The 17793-nt window shown below is 42.3% G+C and overlaps 2 protein-coding genes across 3 annotated transcripts in view; one reads left to right on the forward strand and one right to left on the reverse strand.

Annotated features, from left to right (window-relative positions):
- ARHGAP45 (Rho GTPase activating protein 45) overlaps positions 1-2936 on the forward strand; it is a 101883-nt gene extending 98947 nt beyond the window's left edge. For both annotated transcript variants that reach the window (XM_070747303.1, XM_070747294.1), the window contains exon 23: positions 588-2936. In XM_070747303.1, the coding sequence (XP_070603404.1) occupies positions 588-961 (374 nt within the window). In that variant the 3' untranslated portion in view covers positions 962-2936. The remainder of the gene's footprint in view (positions 1-587) is intronic.
- A 7287-nt stretch (positions 2937-10223) lies between these two features.
- Positions 10224-17553, reverse strand: POLR2E (RNA polymerase II, I and III subunit E). Its single transcript, XM_070732653.1, has 8 exons — positions 17440-17553; positions 15884-16058; positions 14681-14796; positions 14122-14202; positions 13841-13899; positions 13164-13242; positions 11825-11906; positions 10224-10949 (listed from the first exon to the last, which is right to left on the reverse strand). Exons 1-7 carry the CDS (start codon positions 17494-17496, stop codon positions 11841-11843), a joined length of 633 nt encoding a protein of 210 aa, XP_070588754.1. The 5' UTR covers positions 17497-17553; the 3' UTR covers positions 10224-10949; positions 11825-11840.
- Between the last annotated feature and the right edge of the window lie 240 nt (positions 17554-17793).

Consider the following 17793-nt stretch of genomic DNA (forward strand, 5'->3'; position numbering starts at 1 on the left):
AGCCACCCCGAGTCTGCGGAGAGGGGCGGCATACAAATCTAATTAATAATAATAATAATAATAATAATAATAATAATAATAATAATAATAATAATACAGTGTTCCCTCGATTTTCGCGGGTTCGAACTTCGTGAATAGCCTATACCACGGTTTTTCAAAAAATATGAATTAAAAAATACTTCGTGGTTTTTTTTCCTATACCACGGTTTTTCCCATCCGATGATGTCATACTTCATCGCCAAACTAATAATTTTTGCAAATAAATAACAACAACAAAATTACTGTTAATAAATAATTATGTTTATAAATATCAGGATCACTAAGTGCCTTATTCAATAGTGAGTACCAGTAATAATGGTGAGTAAATGGTTGTTAAGGGAATGGGAAATGGTAATTTAGGGGTTTAAAGTGTTAAGGGAAGGCTTGTGATACTGTCCATAGCCAAAAATGGTGTATTTACTTCCGCATCTCTACTTCGCGGAAATTCGACTTTTGCGGGCGGTCTCGGAACGCATCCCCCGCGGAAATCGAGGGAACACTGTAATCCCACTCTTGGCTTAATTGGGTTCATTGTCTTTTCTTCCCAGAACCGGATACTCCCTTTATTGATTCAGATTCCGATCCAGAAGACGGTGCAGAGGCAGCCCTTGAAGGAATCCCACGGGCCAACTCAGGTGCAGGAGGCAGTGAGACCAGTGGTGAGGAGGAGAGCCCCTCTGGTGAGGACGCCAGTGAGGAGGGAGTCCTGAGGGAGAGGCCCAGCGTGGAACAATCAGACCCTGAGAATACTTCACCGCTACATCACCGAGCAGAAAGTTGCTGGGAGGCAGACGGAGATGCTGTCTTCAAGAGCGGCGGTGGTGATGATGTGAACACCAACCGGAAGGTTGAAAGCCTTCTAGGGGACCTCAACACCAACCAGTCTAACAACTCACTTTTCTCACACTTGCTGATCAACTAAGAACACGTTTTGGATTCCCTGACGTAAAAGCGAAGACTATGTCAATCAGGGTATAAATGTAGAGACTGACAGTGAAGAGATAGATGGCCTTCAACGGCCTTCTCAAAGTCATCCTCTGGGCTTTATAACAGCCTGCTTTTAATTCTTCCTAATACCAAAACATCTGGGGACTCTGTGTGAAAAGGCAGGGAGGAGACATTAAGGCCCAGAGACCTTTGCAAAGACATTATGCAGCATCCAAACTTTCTTAAAGACACTTTTCTCTAACCTAATGCCCTTCCGAAATTTTGGATCTCATCTCCCATCGTTCTTCCTGCATAGTCCTAAACCAAACTGGGTGGGTAGTGGAGTAGCTTAGAGGAAAGAGCCACAGGCAGAGTCACTTTCCACGCCCTCCCATCCTTGATGTTCCCATCCCTTGCAGGAAACAATGTACCCATTGTGATCCTAGACCCTCAGATATGTTTGCTTAAACATTAGCGAGATTATCTTTGTTTCTAAGTAAAGCCACTTTGGGATGCTACGGTATTTTTTAAAATCAGGGTACAGACAAAAAATGCTGGATGACGGATTACTTGAAATCCACTTGTGCAAACCCTACTGAGGTCTGAGGACCGGAGGCGTTGGTTTGTTGATGTGGATTGATCCTATCAGGGAATTTGGGAGAGGGGAGGGACGTATGCTTATGGCACAGCTGTGTGAAAAGCGGAGCCAATTTTCAGAGCTTTAGGTGGGACCTTGATTACCGACCGCCTCACTTAGCGCTCCAAGTTAAGCGTCACTGAAAAAAATAACTTTATGACCAGTCCTCGCATTTACAACCTGAGCAACATCCTCACACCTGTGTCATTCAGGCACTTGGCAACTGTGGGGGCATGTTTTCGGCCGTGAGAGTATCCCACAGTCCTGTAGCCAACATTTGTATGCTTTGCAAACTGGCTTTGCGCCAAGCGGTCAAGGCAGAAAAAGGCAGTAAAATCAGAAGTCACGGTCACACGAGGTTTCAATTAATGACTGCTTGACAGCAGTAGTGGAAACCAGTCCGTCATGACCACATGATGTTTCACTTAGCGACCCGATATTTAACGACAAGAGTTGCTGGTCCCAGTTGTGGTCGCTAAAGTTGTGGTCGCTGGAGAACCCCACCAGAGTTTAATACACCATTATTCAGTTTCTGAGAAGCCGCTTGAAATCCATAGCAGAAACGCAAGGTATTTGTGAGGTAAATATGCTTAAGCCACCTAAACAGCTTTTAGAACCGCTGTGGATGATTTGAGGGCATTTCACAATAAGGGCCTAGTGCAGGTGTAGGCAAAGTTGGCTCTTCCATGACTGGTGGACTTCAACTCCCAGAATTCCTGAGACAATCATGCTAGCTCAGGAATTCTGGGAGTTGAAGTCCACATGACATAGAAGAGCCAACTTTGCCTACCTGTGGCCTAGTGGCACTGCTACATTACTTTTAAAGTTCTGTTGTACATAACTGAATTATAGCATTCATTTAAAACAATGTTTCCCAGTCGTGGCCATTGTAAGTCCTGTGGACTTCAATTCCCAGAATTCCCCAGCCAGTAATGTTGTAGAATGATCCTGGTTGTCAATGGTGGCTAAGGAATTCTGGGAATTGAAGTCCTCAAGTCTTAAAATGGCTTCCGTGGAAACCCTGATCTAAAGCAAAAGTGTTATCACATTCATCTACGAAAAAGGAAAATACAACAAGAAACCTTTTGCCTTTTGGAGAAGGCTGGAACAGTAGCACACAGCCAAGGAAGTCCTTTAGATATTTTCTTGAGTTGCGGATGAGAAAAATGAGTGACTAAAGTTGAAGTGCAAGTCTTCAACCACAGCTTGTATTTATATATAAGTATGAGTAAGCCTATTTTAATGAGATGCTTGTTTCCTTTTAAACTGCTCTGTACACTTTTGTTTTTATAAGACTTGTATCAAAAATTAAATAAACAATTTGGGGAAGCGATATTTGCACCCAGTAACTGTGTTTAGTGTTTCCTAGGTAACGTTTTGCATTTAAAAAACTCAAGGATAACAAGAATTGGAAGGGACCTGGGAGGTCTTGTAGTCCAACCCCGCTCAAACAGGAGACGCTATACCAGTGATGGCAAACCTATGGCCTGGGTGCCACAGGTGGCACGCGGAGCCGTATCTGCTGGCATGTGAGCCATTGTCCTTACTCAGCTCCAACATGCATGTGTGTGCTGGCCATCTGATTTTGGGCTCACACAGAGGGTCTGGGAGTGTGTTTTTGGCTTCAAGAGAGCCTCTAGAGCAGTGGTGCTCAACCTGGGAGGCAGGACCCCTTTGGGGGTCGAACAATCATTTCACAGGGGTCGCCTAAGACCATGGGAAAAGATAAATTTCCCATGGTGCTAGGATCTAAAGCTTCTATTCTGTGTTCTGCCAGCGTGTTTCAACCGCCTGTAATTACAGGGTAATTAGTCCAGGAAGACACACAGCACACGATAAAAGGAAAACCCCAAAGTCTTTATAAACAGAAAAACAGAAACAGCTCCCTTTTTAAATGTCAAAGGGATTTTTGGTACACACAAGGCACAGGTTAAATGCAATCCAATTGTTCACCCAATAATTGGGAAATTGAGTCCAATTCTAAAGTCCAGAGAGTCCACACACAATCTTGTACAGCACAAAAACCATGATCTTGACGAAACAATGAATCATATAAACTGCCATGAGGCTAAAACACCAGGCTGCACTTTTATCTGTAGCACTAATTACAGCAGCCCCACCCAACCACAGGTGGCCTCATTTTCTCTTGTAATAATACTTCAGTTGTTGTCTCCTATGCATCACTCTACGCATGCGTGGATGGGTCATTAATTCTTGTTCAGAATCCAGGGATGATACAGATGATTGATCTCCTCCTGGGCTGTCTGCCAAACTCCCCTCTTCCCTGTCACTCTCGCTTCCTTGGTCAGAGGAGGCTTGGTTGGTCAGATGAGGCTTCGTTGGCAGATTCCATCGGGAGCAAAACAGGCCTGTGGCATGTGGATGTTTCCCCCACCTCCACCTCCACATTCCTTGGGGCAGGAGCTGGGCCACAGCTAACCACAACATTCTGGCACCTTTTTACAATCCGACCAATCAGGCATTTACAGTGGGCGTGTCCCTCTGACCTTCCTGCCAATCAGTTTAAAGCTCTGTTGGGAGAATTGGTGCTAGACTTATGGTTGGGAATTGTTTAAAATAGCCAGATCCAGGGAAGGCTTCAATTGCTTCTTTCAACAGAGGCGGAAAGAATCCCTCCCTCGAGGAAGCATTGACAACCAGCTGGATCCAGCCTCGTGTCACTTCCCTGCTGGCTGAGACCAGCCAGGAGGGACATGGGTCCAACAAACCGGTGGAGGAGCTCACAGCTTATATGGCCTTGTCCCCTTCATCAGGTATCACAAGTTCAAATTCGTCCCATATAAGTGGACTAAGACTTGCCCCAGTAACCTCAATCGATGCTGCCCAGTGGGAGTCCAGGTCTTTCCAGATCTGAGTGACTTTGTCTGTGTGAGACTGATTAAATCCCTCAGTGCTACCCTGCAACGACTCCACCACTTCCCCTGTGTCAAGGAGCGGGTCACCCTAGACAGGGTGGCCGGGTGAGATTCCACAGATCAAATCATGACAGAAAGATGGGAAGATCTTGTCGCCTTGATCGCCACTAGATAAGCCTTAATATAAGATCTTAACAGTGTTCAGTTGTGTTGTGGTTGACTCTGGTCCAGCTCCTGCCCCAGGGAATGTGGAGGTGGATGCAGGGGAAACTTCAACATGTCACAGGCCTGTGTTATTGCCGACAGAGTCAGTTCAGAGTTTAGTTTCCTCGGACGAAGAAGGTGGGAGTGACTTGGAAGAGGGGGGCTTGGCACACAGCCCAGGCAGTCAATCTCCCTTATCTTCCATTGATTCGGATGAAGACGTTTTGGACCCACGCAAGCGCAGAATTATGGGTAGAAGAGACCAAGTAAGGACATATTACAGGAGATAAGTGAGGCCACCTGTGTTTGGGTGGGGCTCCAGTAATTAGGGCTGCTGCTATAAATAGCAGCATGTGGGTTTGGCCGTTGTGGAAGAGTATCTGATCGCAGTTCGTCAGGAATCCTGGGTTTCTGGACTTTGCTTGTTGATTTTTCACGCCTTTGAAAACAAAGCAGAGCAACGTGTGTGTGTGTGTCTCACTTCGTTGGAAGAAGGGGTGTGAAGTTTCTTCACAGCTGCTAGCTAAGTACTTAATGACTGCTTAAGGTTAATTGTACAGACTACCCGGTTGTTTTGGGACAAGTGCTCTTTGCAATACAAAAAGAGTGCTTAGTTTATTTTGACTTTTGGGATAAAGAACATTGTTTTGAATTTTCAAACGTGTGTGTGTCTGAAATTTGTACCCTTGAATTTTCTGGAGGCTCCTACCAGAGAGCCTGGCAGAACAGGAACGCCCGAAGATTTACTGGACCTCCAACGCTGCTCCAGACATCTCTTCTGACGTTTCATCCCCCGCAGCTGCTCTGTGAACCAAGGAGCTTTCCTGGGTCTACTGCCACAGAGAGGTCGCAGAGGCACAATTAGGTCAAGAGCCTCTGTTGATGCCATATTCCAGGTCCTCCCAAGTGACTCTGCCGGATTGTGTATAAATCGAATCCCAGGGGAAGAGCCTTCTCTGTGGCAGCCCCGGCCCTCTGGAACCAACTCCCCCCGGAGATTAGAATTGCCCCCACCCTCCTCGCCTTTTGTAAGCTCCTTAAAACCCACCTCTGCCGCCAGGCAGGGGGGAACTGAGATATTCTTTCCCCCTAGGCCTTTACAATTTATGCATGGTATGTTTGTTTGTATGTATGTTTGGTTTTACAATAAGGGTTTTTTAGTTGTTTTAGTATTGGATTTACATGCTGTTTTTTATTACTGTTGTTAGCCGCCCCGAGTCTACGGAGAGGGGCAGCATACAAATCCAATAAATAAATAAGCGAGTCTGGAAAATCTCCTAGCACCCTCTGAAATCTCTCTGGATCCATTAGATGCCCAGGGAGGAACTGCATAATCAGTTCAGCCTCCCTGCGGTAGAGGATTGAGTTGTAAAGTCGAGCCACAGCAGGAAATGATCTGACAATGACAAAGGCAGAATATCTAAGCCCTTTGACTTCCGATCATCACTCCATTGCTCCGAGAGAAATACCATGTCGAGCGTGTGTCCTGCCTCGTGGGCCGGACCCTGAACTACTTGGGTCAGGTCCATGGTTGCCATGGAGGCCATGAACTCCTGTGCCATTTCAAAGGATTCACCGAGCAACAGTAGACTGAAGTCCCCCAAGACAATAAGTCTGGGGAACTCCACCGCCAGCTCGGCTACCACCTCAAGTAGCGCAGGCAGGGCCGTTGTCACGCAGCTGGGAGACAGGTATGTGAGCAACAGCCCACCTGAACCCCTGGGTCCAACCTCAGGAGGGACTCGCACCCAGCAATCTCGGTTTTTAATCCTTTAGACTGCTGTATTTCTAAACAGCGAGACTCAGCTCCTATGTCACATTGAATCATGTTCTGAATCATGGTTGACAGCTGGCTGGATTCACACAATGTAACAACAGACAACAAACAATATTGTAGTTTGACAAAGATCCAGGATCACTCCACACCATAGCTGAATGATAGTCTAAGCTACCACTTAACAGTGATTAAGAAACCAGACCCACAAATACAAGCAAACCACAGCCAGTCACATTTTGACTAACAATATATATATATATGTATGAATCTTTGGGTTAGGGAATACTTCCTGGATTTTTTTCAATACTTCTCATTAAAACGAATGAAAAATCCAACGGGCTAATCAGGATTAGTGTCAATGGACAGAGCCTCTCCCAACTGCTTTTTTTTCTATACTTTCAGAAGGTAAATGGAGCAGGCATGATTGCCATAACCCCATTTCAAGCCCACATCTTCTTTCTCTCTCTACATTCAGAGGTTTAGCCCAGATTAAAAACCACCCATCCCTTTAATCCATCCATGATATGCAAACTAGCACCGTGGTAACTAAGCCTGCTATAAACCACAGGTACAATCCGGTTAAGGGATTCTGTAACTACAGTTAAACCCTACGGTCTGTCTAGATTCACCCATTGCCCTGAGTCTAACCATGCCCCAGTTTGGCTAAGAGTCGCCACGGCTGTGCTTAAGAACTCTGTTCAGATTTACAGACCTGCAAAGATTCTAAATGCAAGGATAGATTGCAAAGTAATTTTTTCCCCATCGGTTGTTAACTGTGAACAGTTGCTAAACGAGGCAATTACTAAACAACGGCTCTTTTTATCAGTAATTTATAAATAACTAGTGATGGGCGAACCAACGGTGCTCGGGTTCGACAAGTTCGGGCGAACTTTACGTAAAATTCGGCTGAACCTGAACCGAATGGGGATTCCGGGAGCAGAGCTTTGATGTCACGTATACCGGCAGGTTGCTAAGGACGCCAAGGTGATCACTTCCTGGATTCAATGGAATCCAGGAAGTGATCACCTTGGCGTCCTTAGCAACCTGCCGGTGACGTCAAAGCTCCGAACGCTGAACACGACCCTGAACTTTGCCCGAAGTTTCAAAAAAAATTGGGTTCGTGTTCGGCATACCGAACACCACAAAATTCAGTACGGACCCAAATTGTGCGGGTTCGGTTCGCCCATCACTATAAATAACCTCTTTTCAAGTAATGATTACCTTACCATAGAAATATTTTATATATAATTTAGCTGCTGTGCAACAAACGTCTACACTGTGTTCAGTGAACTGCCTACCAGAGCTCATTTTGCAATTAAAACAAGCTAATTCAGACCTTTTACTAATGGGGTTGCTAGCTACCCATCTTCTCCTACCCACAAAACTGTGCTGAAAATTTTTCCGTATTTTATTTAAGATGAGCGCCGTTCATTTTAAGAACTGTTCAGAAACCAATGGATATTCCTCTTCAAAACCCCCTTATTTAAATAGAGATCATTGGGTGGGGTGTTCAGTTCTGGAGACCTCACCTACAAAAAGATATTGACAAAATTGAACGGGTCCAAAGACGGGCTACAACAATGGTGGAAGGTCTTAAGCATAAAACGTATCAGGAAAGACTTAATGAACTCAATCTGTATAGTCTGGAAGACAGAAGGAAAAGGGGGGACATGATCGAAACATTTAAATATGTTAAAGGGTTAAATAAGGTTCAGGAGGGAAGTGTTTTTAATAGGAAAGTGAACACAAGAACAAGGGAACACAATCTGAAGTTAGTTGGGGGAAAGATCAGAGGCAACATGAGAAAATATTATTTTACTGAAAGAGTAGTAGATCCTTGGAACAAACTTCCAGCAGACGTGGTTGGTAAATCCACAGTAACTGAATTTAAACATGCCTGGGATAAACATATATCCATTGTAAGATAAAATACAGGAAATAGTATAAGGGCAGACTAGATGGACCATGAGGTCTTTTTCTGCCGTCAGTCTTCTATGTTTCTATGTTATTTATTTATTTATAGTGTATTGGAAGGGACTCTAAGGGTCTTTTAGTCCAACCTCCCTCTGGTGCAGGAGACCCTATACCATCCCAGACTGCACATTTCTGGCTCATATTTAGTTGGTTGTCCATCAAGACTCCTAGATCTCTACCAGTCACTTGGGTTGAGTGTGGTTTCACCCAGTTTGTACGTATGTTCTGGGTTTTTCTTACCTAGGTGTAGGAGTTTAATTTTCTCTACATTAAATTTCATTTTGTTTGGCCCCACTGTACAAGTCTGTCTAGATCTTTCTGCATCCTGAGCCTATCCTCTGGGGTATTGGCCACTCCCGCCAGCTTAGTGTCGTCTGCAAATTTAATTAATTCCCCCTCTATTCCCTCACTTACGTCGGTGATGAATATGTTAAGACAGGGGTCTCCAAACTCTGTCACTTTAAGACTTGTGGACTTCAACTCCCAGAATTCTGGGAATTGAAGTCCACAAGTTTTAAATTGTCTGAGTTTGGAGACTCCTGTGTTAAGAGTACTGGGCCTAGGACTGATCCTTGTGATACCCCGCTGCTTACTTCTTTCCATGTGGACATAGACCCATTGAGGACTGCTCCTTGGGTGTGGTTAGTCAGCCAGTATTCAATCCATCTTTGTTGTGTTACTGTCTATCCCACTTTTCTTTACTTTGCAGAGTAGTAGATTATGGTCCACCTTGTCGAATACTTTGCTAAAGTCTAGGTATATTAAGTTCACTGCGTTTCCCTGGTCAATTTATTTGGTCATGGTGTTTATGAATGAAATATGAGGTTGGGTTTTGCATGATGTTGGTTCCATACCCCTCATCCCTCCCTGCTTCTGTCAAGAGAAAAGAAGTCCTAGAGAGAATCAATTCTCAAGGACAGGCTAGCTGCAAAATAAAAAATTTTGTTAACATTTGTTACCCCTGAACTGCAATACCACAGCCACAGGTAGGATAGAAACATAGAAACATAGAAGTCTGACGGCAGAAAAAGACCTCATGGTCCATCTAATCTGCCCTTATACTATTTTCTGTATTTTATCTTAGGATGGATATATGTTTATCCCAGGCATGTTTAAATTCAGTTACTGTGGATTTATCTACCACGTCTGCTGGAAGTTTGTTCTAAGGATCTACTACTCTTTCAGTAAAATAATATTTTATCATGTTGCTTTTGATCTTTCCCCCAACTAACTTCAGACTGTGTCCCCTTGTTCTTGTGTTTACTTTCCTATTAAAAACACTTCCCTCCTGGATCTTATTTAACCCTTTAACATATTTAAATGTTTCGATCATGTCCCCCCTTTTCCTTCTGTCCTCCAGACTATACAGATTGAGTTCATTAAGTCTTTCCTGATATGTTTTATGCTTAAGACCTAAATCCTTTTCTTCTGAAATTTTTGCTAACACAGAACTGCCAATACAATACTCAGATTGAGGATTCCTTTTCCCCAAGTGCATTATTTTACATTTGGAAACATTAAACTGCAGTTTCCATTGCTTTGACCTTTTATCTAGTAAAGCTAAATCATTTACCATATTACAGACGCCTCCAGGAATATCAACCCTATTGCACACTTTAGAGTCATCGGCAAATAGGCAAACCTTCCCCTATGTCACTCACAAACATATTAAAAAGAATAGGACCCAGAACAGACCCTTGGATCATTTTGGATAGATTGAAGGGAACTCCCCCCAGCAAATATGAATGGGTGAGGATTCCCAATTCATCTTAAAGGAACCGGGGGGGGATAAAATATACTGTTTTATTGAAATAAAAAAATTCAACGAGCCTTAGCAGTAAAAACGACAGTTAACAGACAACAGGGAAGGCAGCAGGTCTTCAGGGACCTTCTGAAGAATTCAGGTTATCTTTCCAAGGTTTGTAAAAGTCATTTTTTTCAAGACAAAAGTGACCGTCCATAATTACAGATGACTCCCTGCATCTTCTTTTACATTCCTAGGAGATGAATGGCCTAGTCTCCCATTTTAATCCTTAGAACTCCACTCTTCCCCCACAAAAGTCCACCAAAAGCCACATCCAATGGAACCTCTGTACCCAACCAAAAAGGGGCTTCCTACCCCTTCTTACCCCGTTAGCTACAGAAGGAATAAGAAAGCTCCCACATTTGAAGCCTTCATCCAGATTTGGAAAATTAAACTGTTGCTGCTTTAAATATTTACCCCAAACTAACCTAAATCCAGAAAAGTGGTGTCAACAAATTCTAAATCCAGTTTATACAAGCAACATGAAGTCCATTCTGGAAAAATCAACAGAGCATTTCCTGTGCTGCTGATGACTCCTTTTCTCTTCATGGCCGATTGGTTGAATGGAAAGGACTAGAAGCTTGAAGTTCAAAATCTCAGGTCGGTACATTTCTTCACATTCTTGTAAACTCTTGTATTTCCTTATGCTCAGGACTGTTGAGCAAGCAGATCGGCATCTCCAGGGCAAGGTTAAAAGAGCTTCAGACGTTGCTGTAGGATAAGAGATGCCAGCATTAGTGGTGTCTAATTTGAATTCTGTATCCATGTCGCAATTAGCTGATTAACTACAATACCAATTAAGACATCACAGATGTGCTTAATCACAGGGTCTGGATGGTAGCCAATAGGCTCACCATCAACAACAGTTGATGTCCTGATTTGCATATGTCTCCTCCTCTCCCAAGCTAGGCCCTGTTCCATAGTGAAAAAGAAAACCATGGACTGTCTTATCAGCCCTGCCAATCAGAATGAATAACAAAGATACATAACGTTTCAACTTTCCAACTCCTGCTCCTGCACAAAGCAGACAGAGCAGAAGGAAGCATGAAAGAGGAAGGAAGGAATGTCTATTTCAACAACCTTTAAAATAATGAAACATTTTATTTTATTTATTTGATTTGTATGCCGCCCCTCTCCGAAGACTCGGGGCGGCTAACAACAATAAAGAAAACAATGTAACAAATCTAATATTAAAAAGTAATCTAAAAAACCCCAATTTAAGAGACCAATCATACAAACAAGCATACCATGTATAAATTCTATAAGCCTAGGGGTAAGGGAAAAAAATTCAGTTCCCCCATGCCTGACGACAGAGGTGGGTTTTAAGGAGCTTGCGAAAGGCAAGGAGGGTGGGGGTAACTCTGATATCTGGGGGGAGCTGGTTCCAGAGGGTCGGGGCCACCACAGAGAAGGCTCTTCTCCTGGGTCCCGCAAAAAGACATTGTTTAGTCGATGGGACCCGGAGAAGGCCAACTCTGTGGGACCTAACCGGTCGCTGGGATTCGTGCGGCAGAAGGCGGTCCCGGAGATATTCTGGTCCGTTGCCATGAAGGGCTTTATAGGTCATAACCAACACTTTATAGTACCTTATATGAAACTTGGCTACTGCACCAGCCTGTAAGTGATGTAACGCCCGGCCGTTTCACTAGGCCGAATGATCTTCACCACCTGAAGAAACCACGTGGACAATAGAGAAAGAAAATTATTCAGATTATTTTTCAGATCGGTTATACAATAAATCCCTGTAAAATGGCTGATGGACAACCAACATTTCAGGATTTCATTACGCAAGCTGTTATACGGATCAAACAGGTTCACCCTTCACCCAACCTGATTCTCCAAGTATCCTGGATTTGGCAACTTTGGACCTGTTACTCTCTACACAACATACCTCACAGGGTGGTTGTTGTGGGGAAAATAGGACAAGGAAGGAGTAATGTTTTCCAGATGCAGATTTTTTATCTAACAAAAGCCCAAACCCATTTAATCCAAGTACAGTGATACCGTGTCTTGCAAACTTAATTGGTTCCGGGACGAGGTTCTTAAGGTGAAAAGTTTGTAAGACGAAACAATGTTTCCCATAGGAATCAATGGAAAAGCGATTAATGCGTGCAAGCCCAAAATTAACCCCTTTTGCCAGCCGAAGTGCCCGTTTTTGGCCTGCTGGGATTCCCCTAAGGCTCCCCTCCATGGGAAACCCCACCTCCGGACTTCTGTGTTTTTGCGATGCTGCAGGGGAATCCCAGCAGCCCAAAAACAAGCGCTTCACTGGCAACGGAAGTCCAGAGGTGGGGTTTCCCAGTGAAGGGAGCATCAGTGAAATCGCAGCATCGCAAAAACACCGAAGTCCTCGAAACCCCACCTCCGGACTTCTGTGTTTTTGCGATGCTGCGATTTCACTGAGGCTCCGCTCGCTGGGAAACCCCACCTCCGGACTTCCGTTGCCAGCGAAGCGCCCGTTTTTGCGCTGCTGGGATTCCCCTGCAGCATCACAAAAACACAGAAGTCGGAAGGTGGGGTTTCCCATGGAGGGGAGCCTTAGGGGAATCCCAGCAGCGCAAAAACAGGTGCTTTGCTGGCAAAGGAAGTCCGGAGGCGGGGCATCCCAGCAGCGGCGATGGGTTTGTAAGGTGAAAATAGTTTGTAAGAAGAGGCAAAAAAATCTTAAACCCTGGGTTTGTATCTCAAAAAGTTTGTATGACGAGGGGTTTGTGAGACGAGGTATCATTGTAAATGCCTCTGTGAAATACAAAACCCAAAAAAGTCTCTCTCTCCCTCTCTCCCTCCCTTTCTCTCTCATCATCAGGCTTCCTGAGCTTCTATTTAGATATCAGAATGTATTGCCACTTATAACCTCCATATACTGTATTTATCAAATCTATTGGGAAATGACACATTCTCCCACTCCCTTTCTCTGCTCCTTACCTGGCCTCTTTTAATTCCAAAATAGCGAGCTACAGGATCTCCAGCTTGTATTCTTGGAAGCTGATTCTCTCTTAGTTTACTGACAACAGCAGTTAAAGGAAAAATTTCCAAACATATAAAAACAGAGCCTTTTTTAAAATTTCCTATACCGGTATCACAGTATATTTTGGCTAGTTTCACACACAACCTGCTGGTTTAAGATAAATAAAGTTGGTACAGTAATTTGTGGTTTGGTGAAAACAGAAATCCAGGGCCTGTTTTAGCATCATGGTTGAATCAAAGCGATGTGATTAACTCGCACTTGATGCATTGTGGGAAATGCATTTTGTAAACCCAGGTTTACAATCTAAACCGTGAAAACTAATGCATGTCAATGGAACTGTTTTCAGATAATAGAATACATGCTTACTCCTACATTGGGTTTACTTGTCAATCCGTTATGCTTCTAGTTTTATAGGCCTTATCCAAACCCAAACAAATAAGACTACCATTAACCTCCTATTCATGGGATTGAAAATCCTAGACATATTTGCCTGGAAAGGTTTCTCTTAACACAGGGTAATGCTAGAAAATTCTACCCCTGTCTCATACCTGAAAGACAATAGCAACCCAACTCAGAACAAGTAGAAAACTGAGGAAGATGCTCAAAAACAGTAAGTACAAAGGTAAAAAGATACTATCTGGCCAGTAATTCTGTCACCTCTTCTTTGGTCATTACAACATGTTCTGGAACCAGCTGTAGTGACAAAAAGAAAGAAAAGAATGAAAACACAATATAGAAATAATTAGATTTCTGCTATGCGCAGAAAACTCTTCCAGGTAAACAACCACAGAAACGGCTTCTGTCAATCGAATGAGAGCAGAGCTGATATTGTTCCTCTCAATGCACTCACCACAGGCCCAAACAATGTCCCTCCACATACACACACACAAACACACAAACCCCTTCCTTCCTCACCTCATGCTCGGTGATGTTGATCAGCAACTCCTGTTGAAGGAATTGTTCAAGGATGTACTTGGGAGCCATGTCTACTAGAGACTAAAAGAGAGAAGAGACATTGAGGCAAGGGTCCTAAATTAAGAAAGGGACTTCAATTTTAGGAAGAGAAAGGATGGGAAAAGGGGACAGAGATTGCAATCCCTCTTAATTTAATTTAATACTCTGGACTCTTATTGGTATCTTAAAGCTCAAGCTCAGATATCAGTTCTAGTTGCTTTTATTCTTCATTAGTTTCCATCCATTGGACAATCCTATGCTACTTTGGATGAGCTATTCAGTGGTATGGTGGCATCCATAAAGATGAGAAATGAATATTAACATTACGGTGGTCGGGGAAACAGACTTCTATGACCAATACTCTGTGAACTTTCTCATTTGAATGATGTTCCCTATTTAAGCCAAAGCCTTGGGATCCAGCCCTCCCCCAAGAACAGATCACTGTTCCCTGGAAATTACAAGCCAGGATCCCTTATGAGATTGTTATCAACATCCCTTCTGCCTATTTAGACTCAGGTACCTGTTTGGCAGATGGAGTCATGCCTTGTTGCACCACAATCAGGGCCCGGGTAATATTTTCCTCTTGCATTCGCTGGCAATACATCTTGATGGTCTTAATCCCAACTTTTGGTTCCTCTGAAAAGAGATTTTGGTTTGTTTGTGTAAGTGAAGAATCTCCATGAAATAAAACACTTTGTTTATTAGGCCTGACATCTGCTTCAGGATTAGAATTCAAGCTCTCATTTAATAATAAATGAACTGAGAGCTTTAATAGTAAAGCAGGAAGCTTGCAACTCCCATTGTTTCAAACAAGTGTAATTTCAGTGGCTGGAATTTTAGCCAAATAAAATTTCCAGGAGTACGATAGCTTTTTCATTGTCCTGACATATAATCAAAAACAGCAGAAAGAGAATTAAGTATTCATTAAATTATCTAATGGAATGCCATTTATTTTTATGTACTTCAATAACTGTTTTAGTTGAGAAATTAGTACAGCTGTGGAAGATGAAAGTTGTAAGTATAAAAACTTACCGGTATATCTTATTCTTATAAATATATGAGCATGTTATCTATTAGAAAGGCTTTTTAGAAAAGGAACTCCTCTTAAAGGTATAAAATTTTTGTTTGGTCATTAACTGACCTTTATTTTTTATTTTTTAAAGAGATGCCATCATCTTCAGGAATAAATGCACTATATCATGAAACAGTTGTTACCATCAAAATAATGTTACTATGCACTGAAAAATGTAGGGTTTTTTTCTATAAGTGTATTGGTCAATGTTTTTATTTCTGCCTCACTAACAAATGACATTAAATTAAATAAAACAGTAAATAAAAAATTCATTGCCAGTTTCTTACTGCATCCACTGCATATTTAAAAACAGGAAAACAGATGTCAAATTTATTCCGTTCAACTAACTGGCATACTATAACTAAAAATACAACAATAAAAGCTAGATACTGTATATTTCCTTAAGATACATAGATGGTAAAAGTCAGCTAGCAGAAAGAACTGATGAAGAGGGATAGCAAAATTCATTCCAGAATTTTCAAAAAAAAGATTGGTTTTTAGGAAATCAAACTGCAAGACATGAAAGAAAGGAAGAAAAACTGAATAAAAATGTCACTGAATTCATTCAGGAAAAGCAAGCAGAATGAATGAAGATGCAATCAAATTTCAGGTTCTTAGGAGTAATAACCAAATCTATTTTAGTACAATCACCTGGGAAAAACACAAACATCTGATCTGTGGGATCATCGTTGTGGGCCACCAATACAGTGAGATCAGTACGCCGAGGTCGGCCTTCACTCGGCTTATCACCAAACTGGGATTTGAACTCTTCCAGAGTCTGATCCAATTCATCCTGTGTTACTAAGTAGCCTCGATCATGACACAGCTAATTTAAGGACACAAAAAAAATGCATTTATATATTAATATATTATTGTGAAGAATGCAAGTAACTATAACAGCAAAATACAGGTACTTCTCGACTTATGACCACAATTGAGCCCAACATTTCAGTTGTTAACGGAAATATTTGTTAAGTGAGCTTTGCCCCATTTTATGATCTTTCTTGCTTCAGTTGTTAAGTGACCCACTGCAGTTAATAAGTTAATAACCCAGTTGTTAAGTGAATCTGGTCCCCACTGACTTTGCTTGTCAGAGGCTGCAAAAGATATGACATTGAGACATAGCAACGATCATAAATATGAACCAGTTGCCAAACAACTGAACCAGTTGCCAAACCTACAACTCTAAGACTATTTAATAGTCTTTGATCTAATTTTACTGCACACCAGAACAACTAGACACAAGAACAGGTTTCCCCCCCAAATGCCATCACTCTGCTAAACAAATCATTTCCTCAACACTGCCAAACTATTTCCTAAATCTGCACTACTATTAATCTTCTCATCATTCCTATCACCCATCTCCTTCCACAAATGACTGTATGACTGTAACTTTGTTGCTTGTATACTTACGATTTATATTGACAGGTTTGTAATATGATTTGATTGTTTATTTGTACCTGGGCTATCATTAGGTACATTTGATTCTTGACAAACATTTCTTTTCTTTTATGTACACTTGGCCAATAAAATTCTATTCTACATTTCTATTCTCTATTCTTTTTTAAATGCCTTATTTATTCAATTTTTCATTCTTAAAAACATCACAGTAATTTTACACAGATCAATACCGATCTCTTATATTACCGTATATCCATTCTGTAATCTAATCTTATTGTTTATATTTACAATATATTTAGACATGCTGTTTATATTTACATTATTCTAATTTTCGTACATTCTTTCACATTATATCACAGTTTTAATTTTATTTTCCATCCAATTATACTACTCTATTCTCCTTTCCTCTCTCTTTTCTTCTATTTTTCTGAAATCTTTCAAAGCTGACTACAGTAGATACTTCTGTTAGGTCATTTCCAATAACCAGACAGCTTTTGACCTGCCCCATCCCAGACCTACAACTTTATTACGAAGTTACCATCATTTCTTTAAAAAAAACAAAAAAACCTAATACAGTAATTTTGCAGCTTAATTGCAAACAAGCCGGAACCATTGCCTATTTTTAAAATAATCCAAATAAAACAAATCTCTAAATATTTTGTATATATGGTTTTGGGGAACACCGAAATCAACTAAGATAAAAAAATATAAAATAAAGAGCAACGGGCATTTTCTCCCTCCTAAACTCTGTCATCTGTGCCCTTCCCCCATTCCCAGGCCTCATCCTTCTTCCTCCTCCTCCTGACCTGCATGATCGTTTTCCGGATTTTCCATAATCGATAGGTCTCCTCTTCGTCGTCCATGGCGCTCCCCGACAAGACCGCAGCGCGGACGCTTGAGAGAATGCACCGGATGGCCCCGGGATATGACGTATTAGGCAATGCAGTTTGCGGGCAGAATTACGCATGCGCGAAGAAAGCGCTCCGTTGAAGGACATTGCGCACGCGCAGAAGACGAGAAGTAGGAGAAGACTCTTAGGGCACGGGGTTATAAAATCAATGGCCTTCTTCCGGGCTCTCCTTTCTTGCCTTCACCGTGATGCTGCGCACGCGCAAGAGCTGAAGCAGGGCGGAAAAAGGGACGTTTAGGACCTCGGTTTG

Source organism: Erythrolamprus reginae, chromosome 1 (assembly GCF_031021105.1).
Source record: "Erythrolamprus reginae isolate rEryReg1 chromosome 1, rEryReg1.hap1, whole genome shotgun sequence".
Classification (NCBI taxonomy): Eukaryota; Metazoa; Chordata; class Lepidosauria; order Squamata; family Dipsadidae; genus Erythrolamprus; species Erythrolamprus reginae.

What these genes read in the sequence shown, in the direction of transcription:
- POLR2E (XM_070732653.1), bottom strand. Translation starts at nt 17,496, where the DNA reads ATGGACGACGAAGAGGAGACCTATCGATTATGGAAAATCCGGAAAACG. An exon ending in GATGTTTGTGTTTTTCCCAG is followed by an intron (nt 14,797 to 15,883) that starts GTGATTGTACTA and finishes ATCTCTTTTCAG; the next exon opens with AGGAACCAAAAGTTGGGATT. An exon ending in ACAGAATTACTGGCCAGATA is followed by an intron (nt 13,243 to 13,840) that starts GTATCTTTTTAC and finishes TGCTGTTGTCAG; the next exon opens with TAAACTAAGAGAGAATCAGC.